Source organism: Andrographis paniculata, unplaced genomic scaffold (assembly GCF_009805555.1).
Source record: "Andrographis paniculata isolate CXL003 unplaced genomic scaffold, ASM980555v1 Contig60END, whole genome shotgun sequence".
Taxonomy (NCBI): domain Eukaryota; kingdom Viridiplantae; phylum Streptophyta; class Magnoliopsida; order Lamiales; family Acanthaceae; genus Andrographis; species Andrographis paniculata.
This window is the reverse complement of record NW_026137596.1, coordinates 2,438,018-2,463,663: the sequence shown is the minus strand read 5'-3', so window position 1 is coordinate 2,463,663 and position 25,646 is coordinate 2,438,018. Positions and strand designations below refer to the sequence as shown.

Sequence of the window (25,646 nt, the reverse complement as noted above, 5' to 3'; positions counted from 1 at the left end):
TGGGGTGGGTACATAAATTCAAGAATTATCAAAGGCTAGGCAAGTGGGCCGTACATACTTTTGAAATGGGAACCATTTCAATTGGCTGTCCGAAAGAAATAATTCTGCGGTTTATGGGTGTGTTTGTCAGATAGTTTGGGTTTTGAATTTAATTTTAAATAATAAATTTTTTTAAAGGGATATGTATACTATATAAACAGATATTGATATAATATTTGTAAGCGTAAAAAATATCCTAGTGTACGCGCATTTATTAATCGTTAGAGCACACATCCCTCGACTAGACCCAACTCAACATTCGTTCCTCGGACACAAGCCGACAAACCGCTGTCTTAAAATAAAATAATTCTGAATAATAATATAATAATAATTGACAGCCAGTGGACAGCTGTCGTACAACTGGGCCTTAATAAGCGAAGGATTAAGACTGTCTGACCGCGTTAATTCTTTTGTTTTGTTAATTATTAAATAATGTTCCACCTTCTAACATCATCTCCAATCCACTGCATTTATGTAGCGGGTTGTATATAAAATGGGGGGAGGGGTTCCAATTCAACCTTAAATTCTCCCCTCCCGATTTTTCAGATATGCACTGTATTACTTCACTCCAAACCCGATTTTTCAGATATGCACAGTGTTACTCCACTCCATTTTTGGAGTGGAGTTTTTGTAGTATTTTTTATATTTTTGGTATTTTTTGGATGTATCGTGTAATTTTAATTTTTTAGTAGATAATATATAATTTTATATTTTAAAAAATTGTATGTAATTTTATTTTTTTTAAAAAATAATGTATAATTTTATTTTTTAAAAGTGATATAATTTTAGTTTTTGGAAAGTAATATAATTTTATTTTTAAAAAAATATGGAAAATTTTATTTTCTAAATTGATATATAATTTTACTGTTGAAAAGTAATATAAATTATATGTGTATAGATCTAATGTAAAAATAAATTAAAGTTGGAGTGTAATTTATAAATATGAAAAGTTATATAAAATAATATAAAAGAGGAATATATATGGAATATACTTTTTAGAGTAAAAATTGAAATTTATGATTGGAGTAAAATTACTATATAGATCAACTGCATTTTTACTGTAGTAACTATAAAAATAGAGTGGAGGATTAGAGATAGCCTAAATAATGTTAATTTTTTGGTACTATTTTAAATTATCCGCCGGCTATTATATTATATTATTGTTATAATAGTATCTATCTTATTTCATTTTCATAATCAGTTATAAACCAAGCTTATATTAATTACTACTGGTTAGAATTGTAACAACAAATTTTCATCTAGACCAGTTATAATATAAACAGCGAAATAAATAAATAATAATTAGGGAAAATATACAGCGTATAAACAAATAAACAACCCGTGTGTATATTTAAAAGTTTTTCGATCAATTTTTATTATTCATAAATTTTATTTTTTAAAAGTATATAACATTTATTTATATCATATTATATAATTATTTTTAATTTAATTTTTTTACCATTCAAAACATTCGAAACAAATACTCCCTCCGTCCAAAACAAGGTGTAACATTTATTTTTGGCACAAGTTTTTAAGTGGGTAATATTAAATAGGATAATTTATAAATTAGGTGATGTGATGGAGAGATAAATATATATTTTATTTTTTTATTTGGATGATGTGAGATAATAAAGTGTGAGATGAAGATTAAATATAATTAATTATTTCCTATTTTAGAAATATTGCATGATGTTTGAGACATACCAAAAAGAAAAATATTGCGCATTTGGGACGGAGGGAGTACTACTTAATAGACAAAGTCTTGTATTTGCACTAAAGTCAAAATCAGGTTTGACCAATGTTTAACGTTAATGTTACATTAAGCCCTGTTTGTTTTGACCTTTTTTTTTAAAAAAAATTAAATATTATTTAAAATATATATATATATATATCACTAAGTAAACATAATTAACAATTATGTCCAAAAAACTGAATTCCCCATTGGGAATATTTCACATGAAAAGTTGATCATGTCCATGTTCTTGATGAATGTTAATTACACCAATTTTGATGAATAATTGGTGAGTGGGAATCATGTGTTTCCTGTCTTAATTAATTAATATTATATTATATTATATTATATTACGATGTTTTGACTTTAAACCTCTACCATGTGATGTGAGTTTGTAGTTACTCTAATTTTCTTTTTAATAAAAAAATAATTTATTAATATCCAGTTTAATGTTTTATTAGATGTAATTGTAACATGTAACTACCGTTGAATTATTAAATATAAAACAAATAATAAATGAGGCGTCTTTTTAATTCTCACCAAGAAATTTATTTTGTGTTACCTGACAAATTTTTCCACTGTCAATGCCCCAATTGATGGGTTTAAGCTACTTTAATGGCCGCTAATGGTTGCAAACGCCATCTTCAACTTTCAAGGTCAAACCTTACCTAAATCCTTCCAATATTACTAGTACTCAATTCATCGTTTTACAGCAAGAACTTGTTTGGTTTGGTTGCCCCGCTGTATCAGAGCTAGCTAGCTGTACTGCCTTCTCTAATTTCATCGAAGATTCCGCCAAGGCAAACCTAGGGTTTCCCATTATTGGAGCTGATCGAGATCTCAGAGGTGAATTCCTTTTCCATTTCTCATTCAAAACGGTTAATCTGTAGCCCTGCTGCCTGCATCTGCAATTAGTTTTATCTTTTTTTCCCTGTTCATATCCGTGTTGTGTGCATCTGAGTTGAAATTGGGGGCGACGATGGAGTCTAGGGTTTTCCGATTCTCCATCTGGTGTTTATTGATGTTGAATCTGTTGTGCTGCTGTAATGGATTCGATCCTGTCGATAAGTATTACATAAGCTGCGGATCGAGCAGCGATGTTCGAGTGGGTAATATCACTTACCTATCGGATAAATCTTCTTCGAGATTCCTCTCGACTCCTCAGGATATTTTGGCCGATAGTCAGCAGAATTCCATCACACCATCGGAGGATTCACCGCTGTTTCGAACTGCAAGAGTTTTTACAGGACCGTCTAAGTACACTTTCTCGATTAAGAAGCAGGGCAGGCATTGGATCCGCCTGCATTTCTATCCCTTCGTTTACCAAAATTACGATTTGAACACTGCGAGCTTCTCTGTTTTCTCTCAGAAAACTACACTTCTCAGTGATTTCACCCCAAAGAATGCTTCAGTGAAGGAATATTCCGTGAACCTCTCCACCGGTGACCTTGTGATCGCCATTTCGCCGTCGAAAAGCTCCTTCGCATATGTAAACGCCATTGAAGTGGTCTCGATCCCCGACAACCTCATTCAGGACGATGCGTCGCTTTACAATCCTCCGGGGAGGTTTAGCGGGATACCTTCTCAGTCTCTGGAGACGATGTTTAGGATCAACATGGGCGGACCGTATGTGTCGTTGGTGAATGATACATTGGGACGAACATGGCTTCCGGACAAGAGTTTCTTGTTGCAGCCGAATCTTGCGACTAATAAGTCCAATATCAGAGCTGTTAACTATCCCAATGGAGGGGCTAATTCGGATTCAGCTCCTCCGACTGTTTATGGAACTTGCACGAAGATGGATTCGGGAAGTGATCCCAGTGCTAATTTCAATGTGACTTGGGGATTCCAAGTGGATCCGGGATTCCAGTACTTTATTCGGTTGCACTTCTGCGATATCGTGAGTACTTCTTCGCTTGATCTGTTGTTTAATGTTTACATCGATACGTTCCTTGTTGCTCCCGATCTTGAGTTGTCTCAGAAAACAGAGGGGCAGTTGGCTACTGCGTATTTTATGGACTTTGTCACCCCAACGATCAGTAAAAATAACCTTAGTGTAAGTATCGGCCCGTCTCCTATGAGTGCTTCTCCCGATGCATTTCTCAACGGGCTGGAGATTATGAAAATGAACACCTCCAAGAACAGCCTTGCAGGGACATCTATTTTACCATCATTTCCAGCTTCGAAGAAAAAGTTGGGTGTGATTGTGGGGGTGAGCGTAGGAGTGCTCGCGGCTTTAGCAGCTATCGTGATTCTGTTCTTCGTGCACAGGAAACGGAAACTAGAACGGCTCAGGCATTCGAAAACGTGGGTTCCGATATCAGTTAATGGTGGGGTTTCTCACACGATGGGAAGTAAATACTCAGCTGCGACGACTCTTAGCGTCGGTTCAAGCTTGAGCTACCGTATCCCGTTTGTTGCAGTTCAAGATGCGACCAACAACTTCGACGAGAACTGGGTGATTGGCGTTGGCGGATTCGGAAAGGTTTACAAAGGTGTTTTGCATGACGGCACAAAGGTAGCTGTTAAGCGAGGAAACCCGAGGTCTCAACAAGGAATGGCTGAATTCAGAACTGAAATCGAGATGCTTTCTCAGTTTCGTCATCGCCATTTAGTTTCGTTGATTGGGTACTGTGACGAAAAGAATGAGATGATTCTGGTGTACGAGTATATGGAAAACGGCACCCTCAAAAGTCATCTCTATGGTTCCAATCTCCCGAGTTTAGGATGGAAGGAAAGACTCGAGATATGCATAGGATCGGCAAGAGGGTTGCACTATCTCCACACGGGCTACGCAAAAGCCGTCATTCACCGCGATGTAAAGTCCGCGAACATATTGCTCGATGAGAATTTCATGGCTAAGGTTGCCGACTTTGGACTGTCCAAGACCGGCCCCGAGTTCGATCAAACCCATGTCAGCACTGCGGTCAAAGGAAGCTTTGGTTATCTCGATCCCGAATACTTCAGGAGGCAGCAACTGACCGAGAAATCAGACGTGTACTCCTTTGGGGTTGTCTTGTTCGAAGTTCTTTGCGCCAGGCCTGTGATTGATCCTTCACTTCCCAGAGAAATGGTTAACTTAGCTGAATGGGCGATGAAGTGGCAGAAAAAGGGGCAACTAGATCAGATCATAGATCAGAATCTTGTGGGGAAAATCAAACCCGACTCGCTCCGGAAGTTTGGGGAAACTGCGGAGAAATGCTTGGCTGATTTTGGGGTGGATCGACCCTCCATGGGAGATGTACTGTGGAATCTTGAGTATGCTCTTCAGCTTCAGGAGGCAGTTGTGCAGAATGATCCCGAGGAAAACAGCACAAATGTCATAAATCATCTGTCTCCTCAAGGGGGCGAGTTCCATCGCAATGATGATGATACGAGCGCATCTGTCGCTCCGTTTGAGACGTCGAGCGTGGATGATCTTTCGGGTGTTTCGATGAGTCGGGTTTTCTCGCAGCTGGTAAAGTCTGAGGGTAGATGATTGGAGGTAGAGACATACAGACGGTATGTAATGTAAGTTGTGTGTTGGGTGGTTCCTTCTTTTTGTAGTCTTCCCTCATTTTTGTTTTGCATTGTTGTGCTTCGTTTTCTTCTGTTCTGTTTATGTTTATCTGCTCTGTTGCATATATATACATAGATCGATATATGACATCCCCTTTTATTATATATTGTGGAGTACTTATTAAATGAAATTAAATTGAATGTAGTGAGATTTACATGATTATTAGGAGTGAGCGAGTGAGGATATGCTATCGTGTTGAACATATACTTGGTTTGTTTGTTTCCATTGGATATGAATTATGATATCGTGTTGTCCCGTAAGGAATGGCCCGGTAATGTGGGGTTGGACTTGTGACCGTGAGGTCATGTGTTCAAACCCCCCGACGTCTCAGGTCACCTGCCACACATGATTTGTCTAATGTGACTTGTCCGTTGTGCTTAGTTTGCAGCAGGGTATTGGGTTTATCCAGTGCACGTAGTGCAAAAAAAAATATATATATATCTATATATGATATCGTGTTGAAAAGTTTGGAGGGTATTGGAGTTTTGGAATTTTTGAAATAATACAAGGTTAGAAATTGATGTTAGATTTTGGGAGAAAAAAAGTTTATTTAATGTGGTATTTTTTAAAAGTAAATAATGCCAAAATTGAAAATTATTATTATTATGTAAACAAAGCATAAGAAAGGACGAAATTATAGGCGTGTCTCTTGTGTGCGTGAAATAATTATGGCGATGAAACCAAGCCAGGCCAGGCCAGGCCGAAACTTGCATTTCAAGTGTTCCATAATTATAATACAGTGTCTTGTGTTATTATTAATATTTTATCCATCATTTAAATTTAAATTTATTTTTCTTTCTAAATTATCATCACAACTATATATATTCCTTTATTATTAAGAACTCATAAAAAAAAAAAAAACAATTATTATCAATCAAATGAGTATAGAATTTAGCAACACAAAGAAGTATTATATCTGTTTCAGCTAATTTGTTCATTTTAGACGGAGCACAAAGTTGTATTCCCTCCGTCCACTTACAATATATACATTTATTTTTGGCGCAGTGTTTAAGAAATAATAGTATTTTAATTATAATGAGTAGTTAAAAGTAGTGTAACGACATTTTTGCCCTTACTTTTTAATAAGGATATTTGTGGAAAAAATAAGGTATTTAATGAAATGTTTACTTTGTAATGGGATGTGTAGAATATTAGATGCCCGATCCTTAAAGCGGAAGCGTACCTGATGAAGCCATATACAAATCTTGGGTGATTAAAGGTTTGGTCTTCCAAGATCAGAGAGCCGGCTTCTATTCTGTCCTTGACGGGTGAGGAGCAGAAACTGCAGGGAGAATCAGATCTCTTTTACGGCGTGCTGATCATGGGGACCTAACCCTAGCCTATTTATAATAGGGCAAACATAATTGCAATTACAATTATGCCCTTAATTAATATTATTAATTTGTCACGTCACCAAAATAATAATATTATACGGGTAGCTGCACTTTCATTCCATAACAATCAAACCTATCAGTCAATAATTAATTATATTAATTAGATCACTTAAATAATAAGACTGAATAAAATAATGACTTTAACAACATATTCGATACACATATTTGATCCCAAATCCAACAATCTCCCACTGGATCTAGTATGTGTCTGAATGAACATATTGTTCCTTATGAGCTCAATTTTCAGTCATTATAAAACAAGGCTTGCAACAATCTGATCCATCAATCACAGCAATATAGGACTAAAGAAGCATTCGCCGTATCAACAGCTAAACTCACAGTAATCACAAATATCAGTGTAATCAAATGACATAGATCAATCATGGAACGTGCAGAGAGAAAATTACATAAGTGTGATCTAAATATGTCAATTTTCTACTGGTCCAAACTGAATGAGATCGTAAATTACTTAATCATAATGTCCAAAACATCATAACCGAAATAATGATCAAAAGAGTATAAAACAAATATCAAGTGAAGGACAAAAGAATGTAAATGCATACTCCCACTACAGTGAAGCTTCCTTAAATTGTAACACACCCATATGAGCAGTATGCTCATGGAAGACCTTAGGCGTTACACCTTTAGTTAGGGGGTCTGCTAACATAGATTTCGTCCCTAAGTGCTCGATCGAGATATGATGATCTTTCACTCTCTCCTTCACAACTAGGAACTTAATGTCAATATGTTTTGACTTGGATGAACTCCTATTGTTGTTGGAGTATTCAACGGCTGAATTGTTGTCACAGAAAATCTTGATGGGTTTTTCAACCATCGGAATGATTCGCAGCCCAGCGACAAAGTTCTTTAGCCAAATCGCTTGTTGTGATGCCTCAAAACACGCCACGAACTCAGCTTCCATCGTGGAACTGGTAACGAGTGTCTGTTTGGCACTGCGCCAAGCGATGGCCCCACCAGCCAACATATAAACATAGCCAGATGTAGATTTCCTACTATCTTGGCATCCTGCAAAGTCGGAGTCAGAGTATCCAACGATCTCCAATTGGTCTGACCTCCTATATGTGAGCATGTGATTACTGGTTCTCTTCAGGTATCTCATCACCCTCTTGGCTGCCTTCCAGTGATCCAATCCAGGATTACTAAGGTATCTGCCTAACACACCGACTATGTACGCAATATCTGGACGCGTACATACTTGTGCATACATGAGGCTCCCAACTGCCGAGGCATAGGGGATTTTTTCCATCTCCTCAATTTCCAGATTTGCTTTAGGGCATTGGCTGAGACTTAATTTCTCTCCTTTAGCTATAGGGGTATCTCCCGGCTTGCATTTCTGCATGCTGAATCGCTCGAGTATTTTATCAATATAGCTCTTTTGAGATAATCCGAGAATACACCGAGATCTATCACGATATATTTGGATCCCTAATACAAAAGATGCTTCACCAAGATCTTTCATTTCAAAGTTACTCGAGAGAAATTTCTTAGTTTCGTGCAACATGCTCACATTATTTGTGGCAAGCAAAATGTCATCCACATACAAAACCAAGAAAATAAACTTGCTCCCACTGAACTTATGATAAACACAATCATCAACCACATTCATCTCAAAACCATATGAGAGAATTACTTGATGAAACTTGTGATACCACTGTCGAGACGCTTGTTTGAGCCCATAGATGGATTTTCTTAATTTACAAACCATTTGCTTTGGGTCACCGACCTCAAAAGTTTCTGGTTGTACCATATAGATCGTTTCATTAATGTCACCATTCAGAAACGCCGTCTTAACATCCATTTGATGGAGCTCTAAATCAAAGTATGCCACAAGAGCCATGATTGTCCTAAAAGAGTCCTTCGAAGAAACCGGAGAGAAAGTCTCTTTATAATCAATCCCCTTTTTCTGAGTATAGCCTTTAGCTACAAGACGTGCCTTATACCTCTCCACATTACCATTTGCATCCCGTTTGGTTTTAAAAATCCATTTGCAACCTACGGGTTTTGCACCTTCTGGCAATGGGACAAGTTCCCAAACTTTATTGTCTTGCATTGACTTGTACTCATCACGCATCGCATCAATCCATTTATCTGAATAAGGACCCTTCATGGCATGATAAATATTAATTGGATCATCCTCAGTCATGCCATCATTATCCTCACTTTCTTGAAGAAATGTCACATAATCATCCGGAATGGCATTTCTCCGTTCTCTAGTGGATCTACGCAATTGCGTTGGCTCTTGAACTGTATGTTCTTGAGTTTGTTGAGTTTGTTCCATAGGTATAGGTTCCTGTTCTATGCGAACGGGTTCCTCAGTCGCACTTTGAAACTCTATGGGAGCTGGAATGACTGTTAACTCATGAGGTGTTTTATCAATCACATCAGTGATTTCTTGATCCTCAAAGGTAAAGTCTAAAACTGTATTTCTCCCCCTAAACTCAACATCCTCAAAGAACTTGGCAGTAGCCGTCTCAAAAATAGTTCTTAATGTGGGATCATAAAATTTATACCCCCTTGACCGTTCCGAGTAGCCAATAAAATAACTGCTTACTGTACGAGGTGCTAGCTTTGGTTCATTTGGTCTATAGGCCTTCGCCTCAGCTGGACAACCCCACACCCTAAGATGATTTAAGCTAGGCTTGCGCCCAATCCAGAGTTCATAGGGTGTTTTGGCAGTCGCCTTAGTTGGCACTCGATTAAGGATGTAGACTGCTGTCTTTAATGCTTCTCCCCATAATGATGGTGGCAAAGTAGATTGACTAATCATACTTCGAACCATATCCTTCAATGTGCGGTTTCGTCTCTCAGCAACACCGTTCATGCTAGGTGAACCGGGCATGGTGTATTGAGGGACGATTCCACACTCCTTAAGGAAGTCAGCAAAAGGACCTGGACGTTGTTCACCCGAGCCATCATTTCTGCCGTAATATTCTCCTCCACGGTCAGATCTGACAGTCTTAATGCGTTTGCTTAGTTGATTTTCAACTTCAGCCTTAAATGCTTTGAACATGTCCAGTGCCTCAGATTTTTCCTTAATAAGGTACAGATGACCATATCGAGAATAATCGTCTATGAATGACACAAAATATTGTTGACCGTTCCACGAAGGAGTGGGAAAAGGCCCACAAATGTCTGTATGTATCAATTCTAAGACATCCGTAGCTCGATAAGCACCTATCCTTTTAACCTTGGTTTGTTTACCTTTAATGCAATCGACACAAACGTCAAAGTCTGAAAAATTTATGGAATTAAGGATTCCATCCTTAATGAGTCTTTCAACTCTGTTTCTTGAAATATGACCTAAACGTTTGTGCCACAATAAACTAGAGTCATGAAATTTTCGCTTAGTACCTTTTGATTCCATATTAAGTGCCTCATTATAGGAAACCAAAATATCGAGCATATATAAACTGTCATTCACCATAAAAGTACCAAAACCAACCAAACATGAATTAAAAGACAACTCAACTTTATTGTTTCCAAAAGAACAATGATAACCGAATTTGTCCAAATAAGAAACAGAAACCAAATTCCGTCTAAATGACGGTATAATAAAAGTGTCTTGCAATTCAAGAAAATGTCCAGTACTCAATAACAGCTTGAAAATGCCCACGGCTTCCACCTCTACTGAGTCCCCATTTCCAAAGTAAATGCGTCTTTCAGCATCAGTTGGGTTTCGGTAGCTCAGGCAACCCTGCATTGAAACACTGATGTTAGTAGTTGATCCAGAGTCTAACCACCAAGTATTTCGAGGTACTGAAGCTAAATTAACCTCAGAACAAACCAAAGTAAGAAACGTACCCTTCTTCACGCGCCAATCGTGAAACTTAGTACAATTCTTCTTCTCATGTCCAGGTTTCTTGCAAAAGAAGCAAGTCTTTTCAGGACGAGCCCGAGGAGCTGGAGCTGGAACATGAGCCTTAGCAGTCTCAACCTTAACGGCCTTATATTTTCTCTTCTTGCCGCCTGCATCCCTTGAGGTATCCACCATATGTACCTCTTCAGTCTTATTACGCTTCATTCTTTCTTCTTCCTCAACACAGTGAGAGATGAGCTCATTAAGAGTCCACTTCTCCTTTTGACAGTTATAACTGACTTTAAACTGATCGTATTGAGTAGGAAGTGAGAGCAAAACCAATAGGACTAACATGTCCTCTGAAAGGTCTAACTTAAGTGCTCTCAACTTAGAAGCAGTATTAGACATGTTCAGGATGTATTCCCTTATATTTCCTTTGCCGTTATACTTCATGGTAATGAGACTCTTGAGAAGAGTACTCATTTCCGCCTTATCGCTTTTGGTAAAGCGTTTCTCAATTTCGACAAGGAAATCATTGGCAGTAATGATATCATCAGATATCGTGCCCCTAAAGATTTCTGGAATGCTTTTCTTTATGATCATTAGACTAAGGCGATTAGACCTATCCCACTTCTCAAACAACTGCTTTTCATCTGCAGTGCTTTCTTCCGTAGGAGAAGGGGGTTGGTCTATCCTTAATGCCAAGTCTAGATCCATACAGCCCAAATGAATCAATATTGATTCTTTCCAGTGCTGATAGTTGTCCCCAGACAGTATTGGGACTGAATAGTTAGAAGATACCAAAAGATTCGATCCTGAAGATAACAAGGAATTAATATACACATAAGTACTCAAGTAGCATAATGAAACTCAAAATAAAATAATGCAATCCCATCTCAAGACACTAAACGCAACATTAATGTTTAATCTTTGGATCAATGCCATTAACTGCAAGCAGTCATCTTGTTGCAATAATCATATACGGACAATAAGGTAATGTCAAACAGTAACCAATCTTTGGACTGATTTACTATTCACATAAGTTAAATCTATATAATTGTCCCATACATATTATCGCAGATGTATATTTCATTCTGTCAATTATCGACTGCCTTTGGGCCGAAGAATAATCACATGAATTAAAATAAACATATAAACACTTACGTTATCAAGAAAAAATTTCATATAAGAGAGGTTACTTTGGCAACTTCAAATACTAGATTTTCACCGTCAAAACGCAGCAAACATTATTAATGAGTTTCCAATTCTGATGGTTGAAATATTTGCAATATAGGCAAAAATTAATTTCTAAAGATGCATACATTATCAATTTCATAAATTGTTTAATAACAGCCATGAAAAAAAATAAATAAATAAATATTAATTATATTAATTAGATCACTTAAATAATAAGACTGAATAAAATAATGACTTTAACAACATATTCGATACACATATTTGATCCCAAATCCAACAGGATGTCCCAAAATAGAAATATGTATAATTTCTAATTGGACAGAAGAAATATTATATAATCGGTAAGTATTTAAAAATAAAAATAATTATTTTTTTAATTATAAATTAAAATTAAGATGACTGACTAATTTAATTAAAATAAAAATAATTATAAACTATGAATTTAAAATATAATTAAGGTATATAATTATATTTTAAAAAATAAAAAATTATGTGGGATTGACCGAAATACAGATCTTGTTCATAGTTCCAAGTTTAAAATGTTCAATATATATCTAAGTATCCTTGTGTGTCTTGTACTTAATGAAATTATTGATGTTATATTGTTACAATTCACTAAGACTAAATTTGATCTATTTATTTATTTATCTAACTAATATGTAAAGAAAATAATGTATTATGATATAAATTTATGCCAAGTCATGTAAATATTATGCAAAAACCTTCAATGGGTAATGATGAAGTTTATGTTTCAACTACACTCTTAACTTAATCAATAATATATAAAACACAAGTAATTAAATATTAAGTTCATGACTTCTTACCTATATGTCTACTTTATTTATTTATTTATTTATTTGTTTCGAATATTTATTTATTTATTTATTTAAGTATAATATATCGTTGATAATCATATATAACCTCCAATAGTCCAATGTACGGATATCATTTCAATTTTTTCAAGACTTCATAGCCAATAAATAACAAATTATAAGAAGCATTGACTATATACTATTATTTTATGTATTAAAAAATAATAATTTAGCTAACCATGGGTCAAATATCATTTTTTATTTAATTAGCAACATAATTTGTTTAAATTTTATTATAATATGTCGGTTAAGCTAAGCATTGACTTAATCTTATTGAACAATATTAGTTATGATGTGCAATGCACAATCATATCAATTAAATCAATTTTCCCAATACTAAACTTAAATTCTTTTTATAGTTTATAAACAAAACCTATCAACACTCTCCTCATTAGGCCATACTTTTTTATTATATTAAATGAATTATTGTAAATATATATTATATTCAAGTATATGAATTAAAAATGATTACATTGAAAATATATATATATATATTTTTTTTTTTAAAAAAAATAATACATCAAACGCACACATAAATTAATTTAAATAAATAAATATATAGTGGGTTGTTCAATGATCACTTTATTGTGCACTAAAGTTTGTCGTATTAGAAAGCAAATTGAAATCTTCCACAAAAAATACCCATTCTTTATTGCGACCGTAAAAGGTAGTTTGTGGTCATCCTCGCCATTTTCACTTTTTGTCACAAAATAAATAATTTAGTCAACTAATAAATGTTTTTCACAATTTTCTTATTCCATTAAAATTCTCGTCATAAATTGATCCTATATACAATATACACTTAATTCTAATATTAAAAATAATTCATAAGATTCATATATATATTTCGTTTACAAAATTGAATTATTTGTCTCCTCATTTGAAAATTTATCGATAGTCCTTCGTATATAATCCAATTTTCACATTATATTATTGTTTAATTCGTTACATAGCTAAATAAGTAGAATCATAATTTGTCTTTAGTTAGCATATTCTGTTGTTAGTTACAATGTCTACACATTGTTATTACAACTTTGTGTCGTTGAAGCCACACTATCAATTAATTAATTCATTAATCCTAAAAAAACATATCCTCTTAAAAATTTAATATTAATAAAAGTTTCTTTAATTTTAGCAGAAGCACATTGTAATAAACTTTACATATATATATATATTTATTTATTTATTTATTTACTGTTAACCAACAAATATATGTAACACGATAATCTCAAAATCAGTGTATACAAATCGGACACACACGGCTATTTTATACATAAGTATATATATATATATATATAATTATTAATTATATATCTGAAAAAGGAAAACAAAAAATTAAATTAAAAATTTATATTTATATTTTTTGTAAAAAAAATAAAAATCGCCGTTAATTAATTGACGACGTCAATCTTGGTGGTGCAGGCCAGGAGTCGCCGGAAAACTGAGGCGAGGAAGGAGCAGGAGGCGGCGCGTTTCTTCCGATCCCGATCTCCGTCGTCTCTCGACTTCCTCTTCTTCTGCTTCCTTTTTCCATCCTTCGCCGGCAGGCCGAGACAATTGACGGCGGGTTTCTTCCGGTGGTCGGAGGCGGCGGCAGCGGCGGCGGCGTGATCGTCTTCCCTGGAGAAGGTGTAGCTCCTGAGGTAAAGCTGCCGGCACGAGAAGCTGTCGACGACCCTCGGGTGGCCGTAGATTCTATCTCCGGCGCCGGCGCCGCCGTCCTTAGACGACCTGCTCATGGAGCGGACGAACTCGAAGTCGGACTCCGGCCACTTGTAGAGGTTGACGTAGGTGGCACGGACGGGCACTCGGGCGTCGTCGACGCAGCGGGAGATGCAGACAGACGCCATGGAAATGGAAGATCGATCGATTGAGCTCCAGCAGGCAATGTGCTGTGCCCTTTTTATGCCTGAGGAAGACAATGATTCAGCTTCGTGGGATGATTTGGGTCTGGGTGTACGTGAACCAGATAGAATCTTTGCCGTTAGATGATATTTCAACGGTCTGGATTCATTCTGGTTCTGGAGTCCATGGACCTGTATTAACTTTGTTATTATCCCATAGTACTTATTAGTATAGGAGAGGTCTCAGTCTCACCGTCTGAAATTTATTTCCATATTTTACTGATATGTAAAACTCCTATGGCACGAATTTTTAAAAAAATGGATAATTTTTAACTTAAAAAACAAGAAAATATAAATTTAAATAACATAAAAAATATTCTTTTAATTTTCCTTTTTTTAATAATTAAAGCAATATTCATCCCCTCTATATATATATGTTTATATATGGTGTGCCACTTTATGTGGATTATATTTGAAGCTACAAACATATGATTGGAAATGGTATAATTTTGGGGTCAAATATTATGATAAATAATTAACAATTATTAAAAAGTAGAAATTTTTATTGGCTCATTTTCATCCATTGACTTTGGGAGATTATTTCTGAGCAAAATGAATATTCAACTATCGCCCATAATTTATTGTGTTTGTTTATATCTTTGTTTTCTTTTTTGCCTTTATAATGCATAGTAAACTTCTCCCTCCATTTTGGAACTATTCATTTGTCTTTTTCACTATATTTTTTTTAATATTAATATTCTAATTTTATATAGTATAAATAACTATATATATAAAACACTAATAATATTTATGTAATACATTATAAATTATAAAAGTATTTTTAATATTAGGAAAACAATACAATTACTTAAATATATATATATATACATATACTTTCTTTTAGAACAGATCAAAATAAAAAAATAAAATAAAATTATGAAATCATACATATATATATATATATATTTTAACTAAAAAGCTATATTCATAAATTATATTTCAAAAAGATAAATTGAAAAAATATAACATCAGGGATATTTTATTTCCTAATACAAAAATAATGTCCTTATCAAACTTTCATAAAATTAGTTGGGTGTGTGTGTGTGTGTTTTTTTTTAATATTATATTTTAGTGATCAAGTGACATGTGTTAATCACTTTAAATTTTTCAAGAAGTACCGAGGAGTGAGTCAGCAATTGAGATAATATTCAATTTGTGTGTTGTGATCACAACTTATTTTGCTGTAATTAAATTAACTTAATTTAGTGGTTGTATGTATTGTTTACTCAAAAGAGCAAACCTGTTGGCAAGAGCATTTCCAATAACAATAGTCCTATACAAATGTCTTAATTTAAATAAATTAATCAAGATATATATATAAAAAAAAAACAAGAGTTCACTTTTAAATGATTGTGTCTTGTGCTGATTATACAATAAGTTAACATCATTGTACTAGTAACTTAGTTGATACGTAATTTTACCATAATCAATTAAGTACTATATATACATATATTATTATTATTATTATTATTATTATTTTTATGATGTGAGAACCCAAGGCCATTATCAAATGCGACCACCGGCCAAACTTAGTACTCTGCAAATCAGGCTCGGGAAATATAAATATATATATATATTATTATGTACTACTAATTTGGTTTTATTCACAAGTGGTTAATATCATTTGCTTTAGGTTGTCAAAATATTAGGGTGTGTTTATTACTATTTAAATAAAAAATAATATTATTCACCATGCCATTTTATTTTGTAAAACATCATGATGAATATATTATTTAAATCAAAATTCAAATAAAAAATTCAACTTGAGACAAAAACAGAACAAACTCTTATTATGCATGCGAGTGCGAGTTAATTTAGATAGAATAAGCATGTGGAGTAATGGCAATCAAACATTAATCTTCCATAGGCTTAATTTCTAGCAAATGAATGAACGAGAAGCTCTACATACATTGATATATATATACATACATTCATTCCATTCCATTAGTCCCTGCATCAGTTAATTTATATGAGAGAAATAGGCAAAGCCAACATATTCCATAATGGAAGCTGTGAAATGGAAATGATGAAGACACACTATGCATATACAACTCTATCTATACTACTAAATATCCAAAACAAACAATCAAACCTGGCTTATTGTTACTAACAGTTGAGTTGAGACCACATTATATAGATATGTAATTCTATGTGAAAGAATATAAATAGAAGAAACACACATTCTCACTATTATTACTATTACATATACATACACAGATTTATATATAATCCCTTCCACCAAATCAAAGAGACACGCCAGCACGAATGATAATTGATTATACGGTAAGGTAAGGTAAGTGAATACCTTTTAGAACACATTCTTTTGCAGATCATCCAGTTCCAGGTCTATATCGTCGTCGTTATCATTTTCTTTCTGATCAAAGATGGGGGCATCGAGCACAGGTGGATCCTAAGATAGATTTGTACAAACATAAGCAAAGCTAATTAACCTCATTTATGAATAGATAACTAACAGACTGCTCTCAAAGCTTAAGCTAAAAGGAAGGAGGAAGCCACATTTTTTCATTTATTTTTAAACAAATGCGATGCAATAGTCACAAACTCCAAGTTATTAGCCAGAAATTCTGTATCATTACCATGCATCGAACAAGAGCCCAGTTGATGCCCCGGAAAAATGGATGTTGCTTCACTTCATTCGCGCCTTCTCGTGATCCTAGCCGGTTTTTAGGATCTCTGTGCAGTAGTCGATACATCAACTGCTTTGCTTGGAGACTTACCTGTAACGAATCAACTATCAAAGTTCTCTTCAAGTCATGAGATCGATATCTTGTGTTGGAATCACCAACTGTTTTATGAAAAGAGTGTTCTACATGCGAAAAAAGGTTTTTATATTTAAATATAGAATGGTGCATCTTCCTATCTATCAGCCAAAGGTTTCAGGTAATGCAATTGTTTTGACAATCTACATTACCTCTTTACTTCTTGGAAACTTCAAATCCTTCTGTAGAATGTTTGCAAAAGTCTTCTGTCTTGTCTTCCCCCTAAACGGCGTATACCCATATACCATTTCGTATATGAGAATGCCTACAGAGGAACAAGATTAATTCAAACTAGTCTTAAAATTTTTTAAACATGAGAGCAACAAGAGTGGCAATTGCTTCTTATTCAATTCTCTTCCATACTTACCTAGAGCCCACCAATCAACTGCACTAGTATGGCCTGCACCGGTGATGATTTCCTGTTTTAACACGAATGACCTAATTGGTCAGCAGAAAATCTTACACCGAAATGAACCATAGACTTCGAAAGAGAAGCATTTCTACTTAATTTAACTTGACCCCTGCAGTGCATAAATACTACATGCAATTGTCTTTGTAAAAGGGATGATGTCAGGTGAGTAGAATATAACATCATGTATAGTTCTGGTGAAAAAGATGCTAACTGGAGCTATGTACTCCTCGGTTCCAACAAAAGAATTTGATGCTCGCATTGGTTCCGCCACAAAGATTGGAGCCTGTTGGCCTTTCTGACTTTTTTGGTTCTTTTTCTTTTCATTTACCTCCGGAATCAATAGCTGTACAACACAGATTTTTATTATTGACCACAAGTCATCTCATTGCAGTTTGAAGGTATATAAGTTTGTAGTGAGGCATGAAGGCGTACCTGTGGCTTACAAGACGTCAAGCAAGACAAATCAAAATCTGTCAACGCGATATGCCCATTGCTCTGAAGTAAAACATTTTCTGGTTTTAAATCCCTGTAGATGACACCTGCAGCAACAAATGTGTCATACATATATATATGAGAACCTAGAGAAGATACCACAATTTCAATTTAATGAGTCAGGCTCTACCTTGACAATGAAGATATTCTAGTGCCACTATGACTTGAGCAGCATAGAATCTAGGAGAAATCATGATTAACTTATGTCAGGTAACTTCAAATTATGATAATCAGAAAGAAACATGGTAGAAACTAAGTTGCACCATTTCTAGCATATTTTGCACACTATTTACATACCTTACAGCATCTTCCCTCAGAACTTTTGTGGGCTGCTTGTCAAGAAGAAGGAAGAGCTCTCCACCAGGGCAGTAATCAGTTATCAAACATATATGAGTTTTGGTCTGTTAAAAAATTAGAGAGATCAATACCCAAATAGTCCAGGTAAGATACAAGCAAACAGTTTTATGAAATAAATATTATTAAAGATATTTTAGATTTGAAATTACAGGAGTCTATCAAGTAACAACAGCACATGCAAGTTCAGAAAATTATTTAAATCATATCACCTGAAAGGAAGCATACAGTGCAGGAAGAAAAGGGTGGTCCAACATATCTAGGATTTCTCTTTCTGCGCAAGCTCGATGTACCTACATAAGAAAATTAATAAATTAAATAACTAAGTACATATTATTGATTAAAATTCTAAGTAGTTAGTTTATTTATAATTTGCAAATATAGGAATGGAAGCAGAGCTAGGACTGTTATCCTTGGTTCTTCACAGTTTCACTTTTGTCCTGGTTCCAACTGGTTCTCAGTTCTTAATAAAACAGTGGCCATGTCTAGCTGTGGCACTGACTCTCAACCAAATCGAAAGAATTCAGCTTCATACCTTGTTTCGGTTCAGCATCACACCCTTGTCCATTGCTTTCATGGCGAAGTATTGCCCTGTTCCACTTAATTCTACCAGATGTACACTACAAGAAGGTCAATTTTATTAAATCAGTCAAAGCACTTTTTAGTTGTGCAAAACAATTTTTAAATACATCAAGCAGAGTGAATTTTAAATTTAGTTGAAACGAAAATTATGTTTTAACGACAGAGCAGATGATGGACTATTAATGGGCATCATCATAATAACCTAGAAACTTGATTGGGTCCGTATGTCAATCACAATAGAAGAACATCATACCTTCCAGTATCACCAGATCCTAACGGTTTTATTGGTTTAAAATGCTTCAAGCCCAACACTCCCTCACTATCTCGAATCTGCAAATGCAAAATGAATAATAGTGATAAAATAATTGAGAATAAGATGGCTACAAAAATCATACAACTTTCAAATCCAACATAGTCTACAAGCATGTCAATGCGCATCTGTTGACAGTGAGGATCAAACTATCTAAGCCCACACATAATCCCTTAATCAGATAATACATGATAGTATTGTTCAGAAAATATAATTACTTTTTAACTTCGGATACACAAATTTCTAGGTGGCAAATAAGATGTTAACGCACAAGCAATGAATATCATATATGAGAAATAGATATCCAACCATAGGTATGTTTGGAGCACATCTATGTTTATTTAGGCAACAAAAAAATTTCCATTTAGTTTAGAACCATATTAGATCAAATAAGTGAGTCTAAGAAATCCACCTGTTGAATAGCTTTCCATGAAGGGCTATCCTTTCTATGGGGCTTCGGATGAACAATTTTTGAATGATTTTCCCATAAGTCCTCGGGTTTCTGCAGTTTGATTCAAGAATCATGAGTTCTCATTTTCTGATACACGCAAAAGCTTTCAACAGATTAAACTTGATTCTACCGCATTAGCATCCGGTAGTTCTCTGACTGCATCATCAACATTTTCTGCAGTTTCTTTCACCTAAGAATGAAACAATATCAGTATTATCTCTTTGCAATCATACCAACAGTTCCACAAAATAGAGCCATAGTAAAGGTGGTCACCAGTTTGGCACTTGCTTCTGCTGTGGCCTCGGGTATGCAATTATGAAGTGGCTCAACGTGTTCGCTTCCATCAAGTTGAACCCCAATAAAGTACTGCACTTCTCCCTATTCAATCGAAAGAAGGAAAATAGTTACAAAATCCATATTCCACTAATCCATAAGCAGTAATCCTCGAATAGATTGCAAAAGGAATCTGTCTTGGATACATACCTTTTGATCACGCATAGGCTGCAAGTGAAACAAATTCCAGAACTTTTTACCTGTGATTTTATAAACAGACATTTTGCAAATCCAGTTAATGGAGAAATTCACATAAGCCTATAAAACATGAGAAAAAAATAAAGTCATTCATGAAACATACCCGTTTTGGTATAGTTGATTAGCTGGACAGTGACCTCTGTTTGGTTATCGATTGCTGCTCTTATTTTCCTAACAGTTGCCGGATCAGTTTCCGGGCCTTGGAGGAATCTGCAACAACAAATTTTACTCTTGGACTATAGTAACAGTGAAGCAACTGAATCAAAATGCTCTGCCCTCAAAGTAAAACTATTTCCATTGGTATAGTCAGAGTCACTCTGCAGTTAAATACTAAAATTGACCACCCAAGATTGTATTTCCATGAAATCACATGGAATCCTTCTGACTTAAGATTTCATGCATAAACACACGCAGTTTTTCTATTATCAATTTAAGGTTTGATTAAGTAAAATCAATGCAATATTAGAAAGCAAAAGAGAAGGAAACAAATCAAGATTCATTTTTTTCAGGGGAATATTTGCTGTAAGCAGCCTGTAGAGGCTTCGGTAAGAAATTTTAGAATTTTTTTGGTAAGAGCCAAGACAAGCCTATTAGAGGCTTCAATAAGAAATTTATCAAATATTTTAGAATGAAGACAATCTTAACTTTATTAATTCTGTTGTACCACATACATATTAAAAAGTGTAATAGAATACCGTGTATAATATATAACACATGTATAATTCAAGCATCATATATAGTATATAAATGAAATAATTGCAGAAAACTTATAGTGCAATTTTATTTTTTCATCGGACTTATCTTGCAAATTTTAATCACAGGGAGTGGGCGTCTAATTGGATGTTCCGGTTTAGGAAATGCCTTTTTACTATATAAACCAATTGAAATAAAAAAAAATATAAAGGGGCTTTTTTTATAGCAGTATATAATTATATGATCTGTTAACTTTATATATAAAAAGTATGCACTTGCATCTTTCTAGATATGTTCGATTTATCAATAAAATAAAATTAAAAGGAATTAAAATATTTTTTGAATTGGGTATCCCACTTGGTTATACATATGCACAATCAAAATTCGCAAGTGGGTTGATTCCGATCACGACCCAAATTTATCCTAAACCCAAAATTTCAAGAAAATCTATTCGGGGGATACCCAAAATGCCAAAACCCTAATGCCCAAGCAGGATCAAAATTCATATCATGACAGTCATAGGACTCAGAAAGCAAATTCCAAGAACCAAAACAAACCTGCAATTTCTACCCAAGATTTCTTCTCGGCTGTACTCTGTTAACTCCAAGAAACTATCAGACGCAAATATCTGGCAATTGTACCAACAAAATATCATCAGAAGAACAAATTTAGATCACACATATTTCACCAATTTCAAAGTGCCAAAAGAGAAGTGATGTTTAGCACACTTACAATGGGGTTATCAGGCAATCTGGGATCGGTGATCACGAAATTCTTCTCTATACGTTCGAGAGTGGTGGCCAAATCAATACCCTTCCTCATCTCCTTCTTCCTCACTTTATCATCCACACTGTCCGGCCTTCCATCGTCCTCGCTCTCCGAGGAATCCCCATTCCGGTTCTCGTCGTCTTCGTCCATTAGTTTGAAATTTGGCTCTAGATCCTGTGTACTGCTTTTGCGCTTCCCCTTTTTCAAAATCCTACGGATTCTCGAATTTAAACACTTGAAATCGTTTCTATTGAAGGAAGGGTTTTGAGTAGAGTTGAGAAAGTTAATTACCCCATGAAAGAGCGACGAGTGGCCTTCTTCGGCGGTTTCTCCTTCTCCGGTAGCTCGCTAATTTTCTGCATTGACGTTCTAGTGCCGGCGTGTGAATGCCGACGAGGCGGTGCGGAGCCGTCGGAGCTACGGCGGGTTTGGGGGTCGAAGATTTCATGTTCGTCGGATTTGCGGAGAAAGGGGCGATTGGTGGATTCGCTGAGCGCCCTTGCGCGGGGCTTTTTAACGGCGTCAACTAACTCCGTTACTGAATTTGACGCCCGTTCCTTCTGCCGCGCTGCGACATTTCATATCATACACATATAATATTTAAAAAAATATATACATAATTTTATCCAATTCATAAAACTCACACTAAAAAAATTTCGTAAATTTGTACAAATTTTTAAATATTGATAATCAAAACATAGAAAAAAAAAATTGCAATAAATCCCAAATAATAATTTACCGTCGTAGCGGATCAACGACTCGGGAAGGCCGTTGGGCCGTGTCATTTTCTCCTTAGCTCCTTCAGTGTGTTTGCTCACTTCAACCTGCATGCTGCATGCATGCATGAAATTACGTATTTACCCCCAACATTTCTAGCCATTGCAATATATAGTAATCCTTCACATTCACAGTGGAATAATATATCCAAGTTTAATTGAATAATGAATCAATTTTATTAATTCCAGCTCATATATAAATTATTATATATATATATATATATTCTATTGGCAGGGATAGAATTGATCCCCTCACTTAATCTGACATGACTTGTGCATGTTAAGAGGGACCATCATGCACATTCACATTTGGCCCACTACAATTGAATAAATTTGTAATTAGATGAATGATGGTTAATTAAGACCTAATTAATTTAATAGTAATAGTATTAATTTTACCCAATGTATTTGAGGACTTTGCCAGTCTCATCTTTGATGGGAGCAATGGTGAGAAGATTCCAGAAGGGGGTGCCGTCCTTCTTGTAGTTGAGCAATCTGCCGCAGTAATTGGTGCCGTTTTCCAGCGCCTCCCTGATCCTCGCCACGTCCTCGGGATCGGTGTCCTTACCCTGCAGGAATCGGCTGCAGCTCCGGCAGATTAATTGAAATTGAATTTGAAATTTGAAAAATTAGGGTTTATGGAATGGAATTGGGGACGACGGAGATTAGTTAGATTGGATTACCAGTTCCGGCCGACGACCTCCCGGGAAGTGTAGCCGGTCATTTTGAAGAACCCGGCGCTTGCGTACATGATTGGGAAGTCGGCCTTGGTGGCGTCGGACACCACGAAAGTCTGCTGGAATGTCGACAGTGCGTCCTTCAGATCTTCCGAAACTCGAGGGAATAGGCCGCGCTCCTTCCCTGTAAGTTTTGATTGATTGATGATGGTTTCAATTGGGGATTTTCTAATTATCTGTTCATTTCGATTTGAATGTGAAAATGTCGATTTACCAGCTCCGTCGTCGGAGTAGTCGCCGGAGCTGCGGATGGAGTTGCCGGAGTCTCTCCTGGAATTTCCGGCGGCAGCCTTGTGCTGCTCGTCGCCGGAGGTTCTAACCTTCACCCCCTGCGGCTTCCCCGTCTCCTGGTCAGTCTTCAGGACGAGCCCCCATTCGGCGGCCCTCTGAGCTGCCGCGCCGGCCTCTCCGGGAGGAGCTCCCTTAGCCGGCGACTTCTGCGCTTCGTGATCGTTGAATATCTCCGCTATAGTCCTCGTCGCCGGCGCCGGCGACTCCTCCACCTCGTTGAGGGCCATCCACGACGTAATTCCGTCGGCATTCGGTTTCCCGGGTTTGGGCTCCGGATCCGGGGTGGGGCTCCCGGACCATGCCTGCCACGTGGACGGGTGAGATTGGCGGAAGACGGGCTGCCGAGAATTCGCCGGAGAAGAAGCGGAGGACGAAAACGACGTCGGATTGAAGACTTCGAGAGAGCCCCTCTGATCCCTGGGCAGCGGCGGAATCAGCGGCTGCGGCGCCGCCTTATTGCGCTGATTCTGATCACTTTCCATTTATCTCTGCATCAACATTTATTGAACAGAACATTCAATTCAACAAACAACCATGAAAAATTATATAGAGTTGCAGAATGCAGAGGCAATTCCAAAGACAATCGACCGATCAAAGTGGATTTTAGTGCACAAAATGGTTGGCAAAATTTTGGGACTTTTCTTGATATTTTATATATATATAATAAAATAAAATAAAAAAATGTTGAGATAAGTGATAAGAACCTGACTGGAGGTGTCAGTTGTCACTGCACGCACTTGAGAGTAACGAAACGGAGGGAGAGATATAGACGGCGTAGACGAAACCTGAGACTGCCAGTGAATCGGGAAGGGCAAAATCGACATTTCGGGCAGTTTTTGTGCGTCCGTTAGTGGGGAGAGCTCTTTGCCGCCACTCATTGGGAAGGGCATTTTGGTCCTTTGGGATAATGGCGTTTGGATAGCAGAGGATCTTTGTTGGATTCTGACAGTAAATTAATTAAGTAATAGTTCTCTTGTGATTTTAGACTGTCAATTTTGTGCTACTGGGAATTTTTATCAGATACTATTTTATTCGTATAGTATGTTTATTTGTTGTGTTTAATGAATTTGAGGTTGTAAAACATTTGGAGACACATGATGGGCATAAATAATTTGCTGGCAAAATTGTAATGTGGGTAGATTTAGTTTATAGGCAGTCCATGATAAAGACCTAGAACCTGTCACAAGAACATTAATATTACAGAATTTCGATAATATTACTATATATATATATGTGTGTATGAGTCTGTAATTTATGTATGTACATGTGGAGACATGATTGTCAGTATTATATTTAAGTTTTTTTTTTTTTTGTATTATATTTAAGTTGGCAACAGAAGATCGATAATGTGAAAACACCAAACCTTGGGACAATATTGAAATCATTTTAATTGCATCATTTATAACTTCTAATAATGTATCAAATCCATATTATTTATAATAATAATAATAATAATAATAATACTGATGAATCTTGAGAACTTTTGACATCGGATGACTCTTTTTTAATTGAAGAAATAAATAAATAAAAAATCATAATCATGCATGCATGGAATTTTCTGCACTTTTCACTTTTTATTGGATTCCCTTTCTTCTCGAGTTTTTTTTTTTTTTTTTGTTAATAAATAACTTTAATTATATTTAGGTAAAATATGTAGATAGTGGACAGGGACAAACAGGGGTGGACAAAAAAATTGAACTCAATCACCGAACCGTTGAACTGAACTGAATCGAACTGAACCGTCGAACTGAACTGAATCGAACCGAATTTTCGGTTAACCGAGCAAATTCGGTTCGAATACAAATGCTGTATATTTGATATTTGTTCGGTTCGGTTTCGGTTTTTGATATTTTTTCGGTTCGGTTAACTGGTCCGAATATATTTATATATTTATGTTACTCCCTCCGTCCCATTGAAAGGTTGCCATTTTCCGTTTTCGTCCATCTCAAAACAAG

The 25,646-nt window shown here is 35.7% G+C and overlaps 3 protein-coding genes across 3 annotated transcripts; 1 reads left to right on the top strand and 2 right to left on the bottom strand.

Annotated features, from left to right (window-relative positions):
* Positions 1–2,334: 2,334 nt before the first annotated feature.
* Positions 2,335–5,572, top strand: LOC127259533 (receptor-like protein kinase HERK 1). The gene has a single exon (XM_051286912.1). The coding sequence runs from the start codon at positions 2,751–2,753 to the stop codon at positions 5,247–5,249; it is 2,499 nt and encodes an 832-aa protein (XP_051142869.1). The 5' UTR covers positions 2,335–2,750; the 3' UTR covers positions 5,250–5,572.
* An 8,247-nt stretch (positions 5,573–13,819) lies between these two features.
* On the bottom strand, positions 13,820–14,695 carry LOC127259809 (uncharacterized). Its single transcript, XM_051287422.1, has one exon. The coding sequence runs from the start codon at positions 14,458–14,460 to the stop codon at positions 14,002–14,004; it is 459 nt and encodes a 152-aa protein (XP_051143379.1). The 5' UTR covers positions 14,461–14,695; the 3' UTR covers positions 13,820–14,001.
* Positions 14,696–16,493: 1,798 nt separating this feature from the next.
* LOC127259267 (phototropin-1-like) lies at positions 16,494–24,633 on the bottom strand. The gene is made up of 24 exons (XM_051286474.1): positions 24,396–24,633; positions 23,615–24,179; positions 23,347–23,524; positions 23,063–23,245; positions 22,627–22,718; positions 22,179–22,455; positions 21,852–22,098; positions 21,677–21,747; positions 20,530–20,636; positions 20,379–20,428; positions 20,169–20,273; positions 20,026–20,085; positions 19,857–19,946; positions 19,388–19,464; positions 19,088–19,172; positions 18,765–18,845; positions 18,496–18,599; positions 18,329–18,378; positions 18,139–18,245; positions 17,918–18,049; positions 17,662–17,713; positions 17,447–17,559; positions 17,112–17,252; positions 16,494–16,924 (listed from the first exon to the last, which is right to left on the bottom strand). The coding sequence occupies exons 2-24, from the start codon at positions 24,171–24,173 to the stop codon at positions 16,823–16,825; spliced, it is 3,063 nt and encodes a 1,020-aa protein (XP_051142431.1). The 5' UTR covers positions 24,174–24,179; positions 24,396–24,633; the 3' UTR covers positions 16,494–16,822.
* Between the last annotated feature and the right edge of the window lie 1,013 nt (positions 24,634–25,646).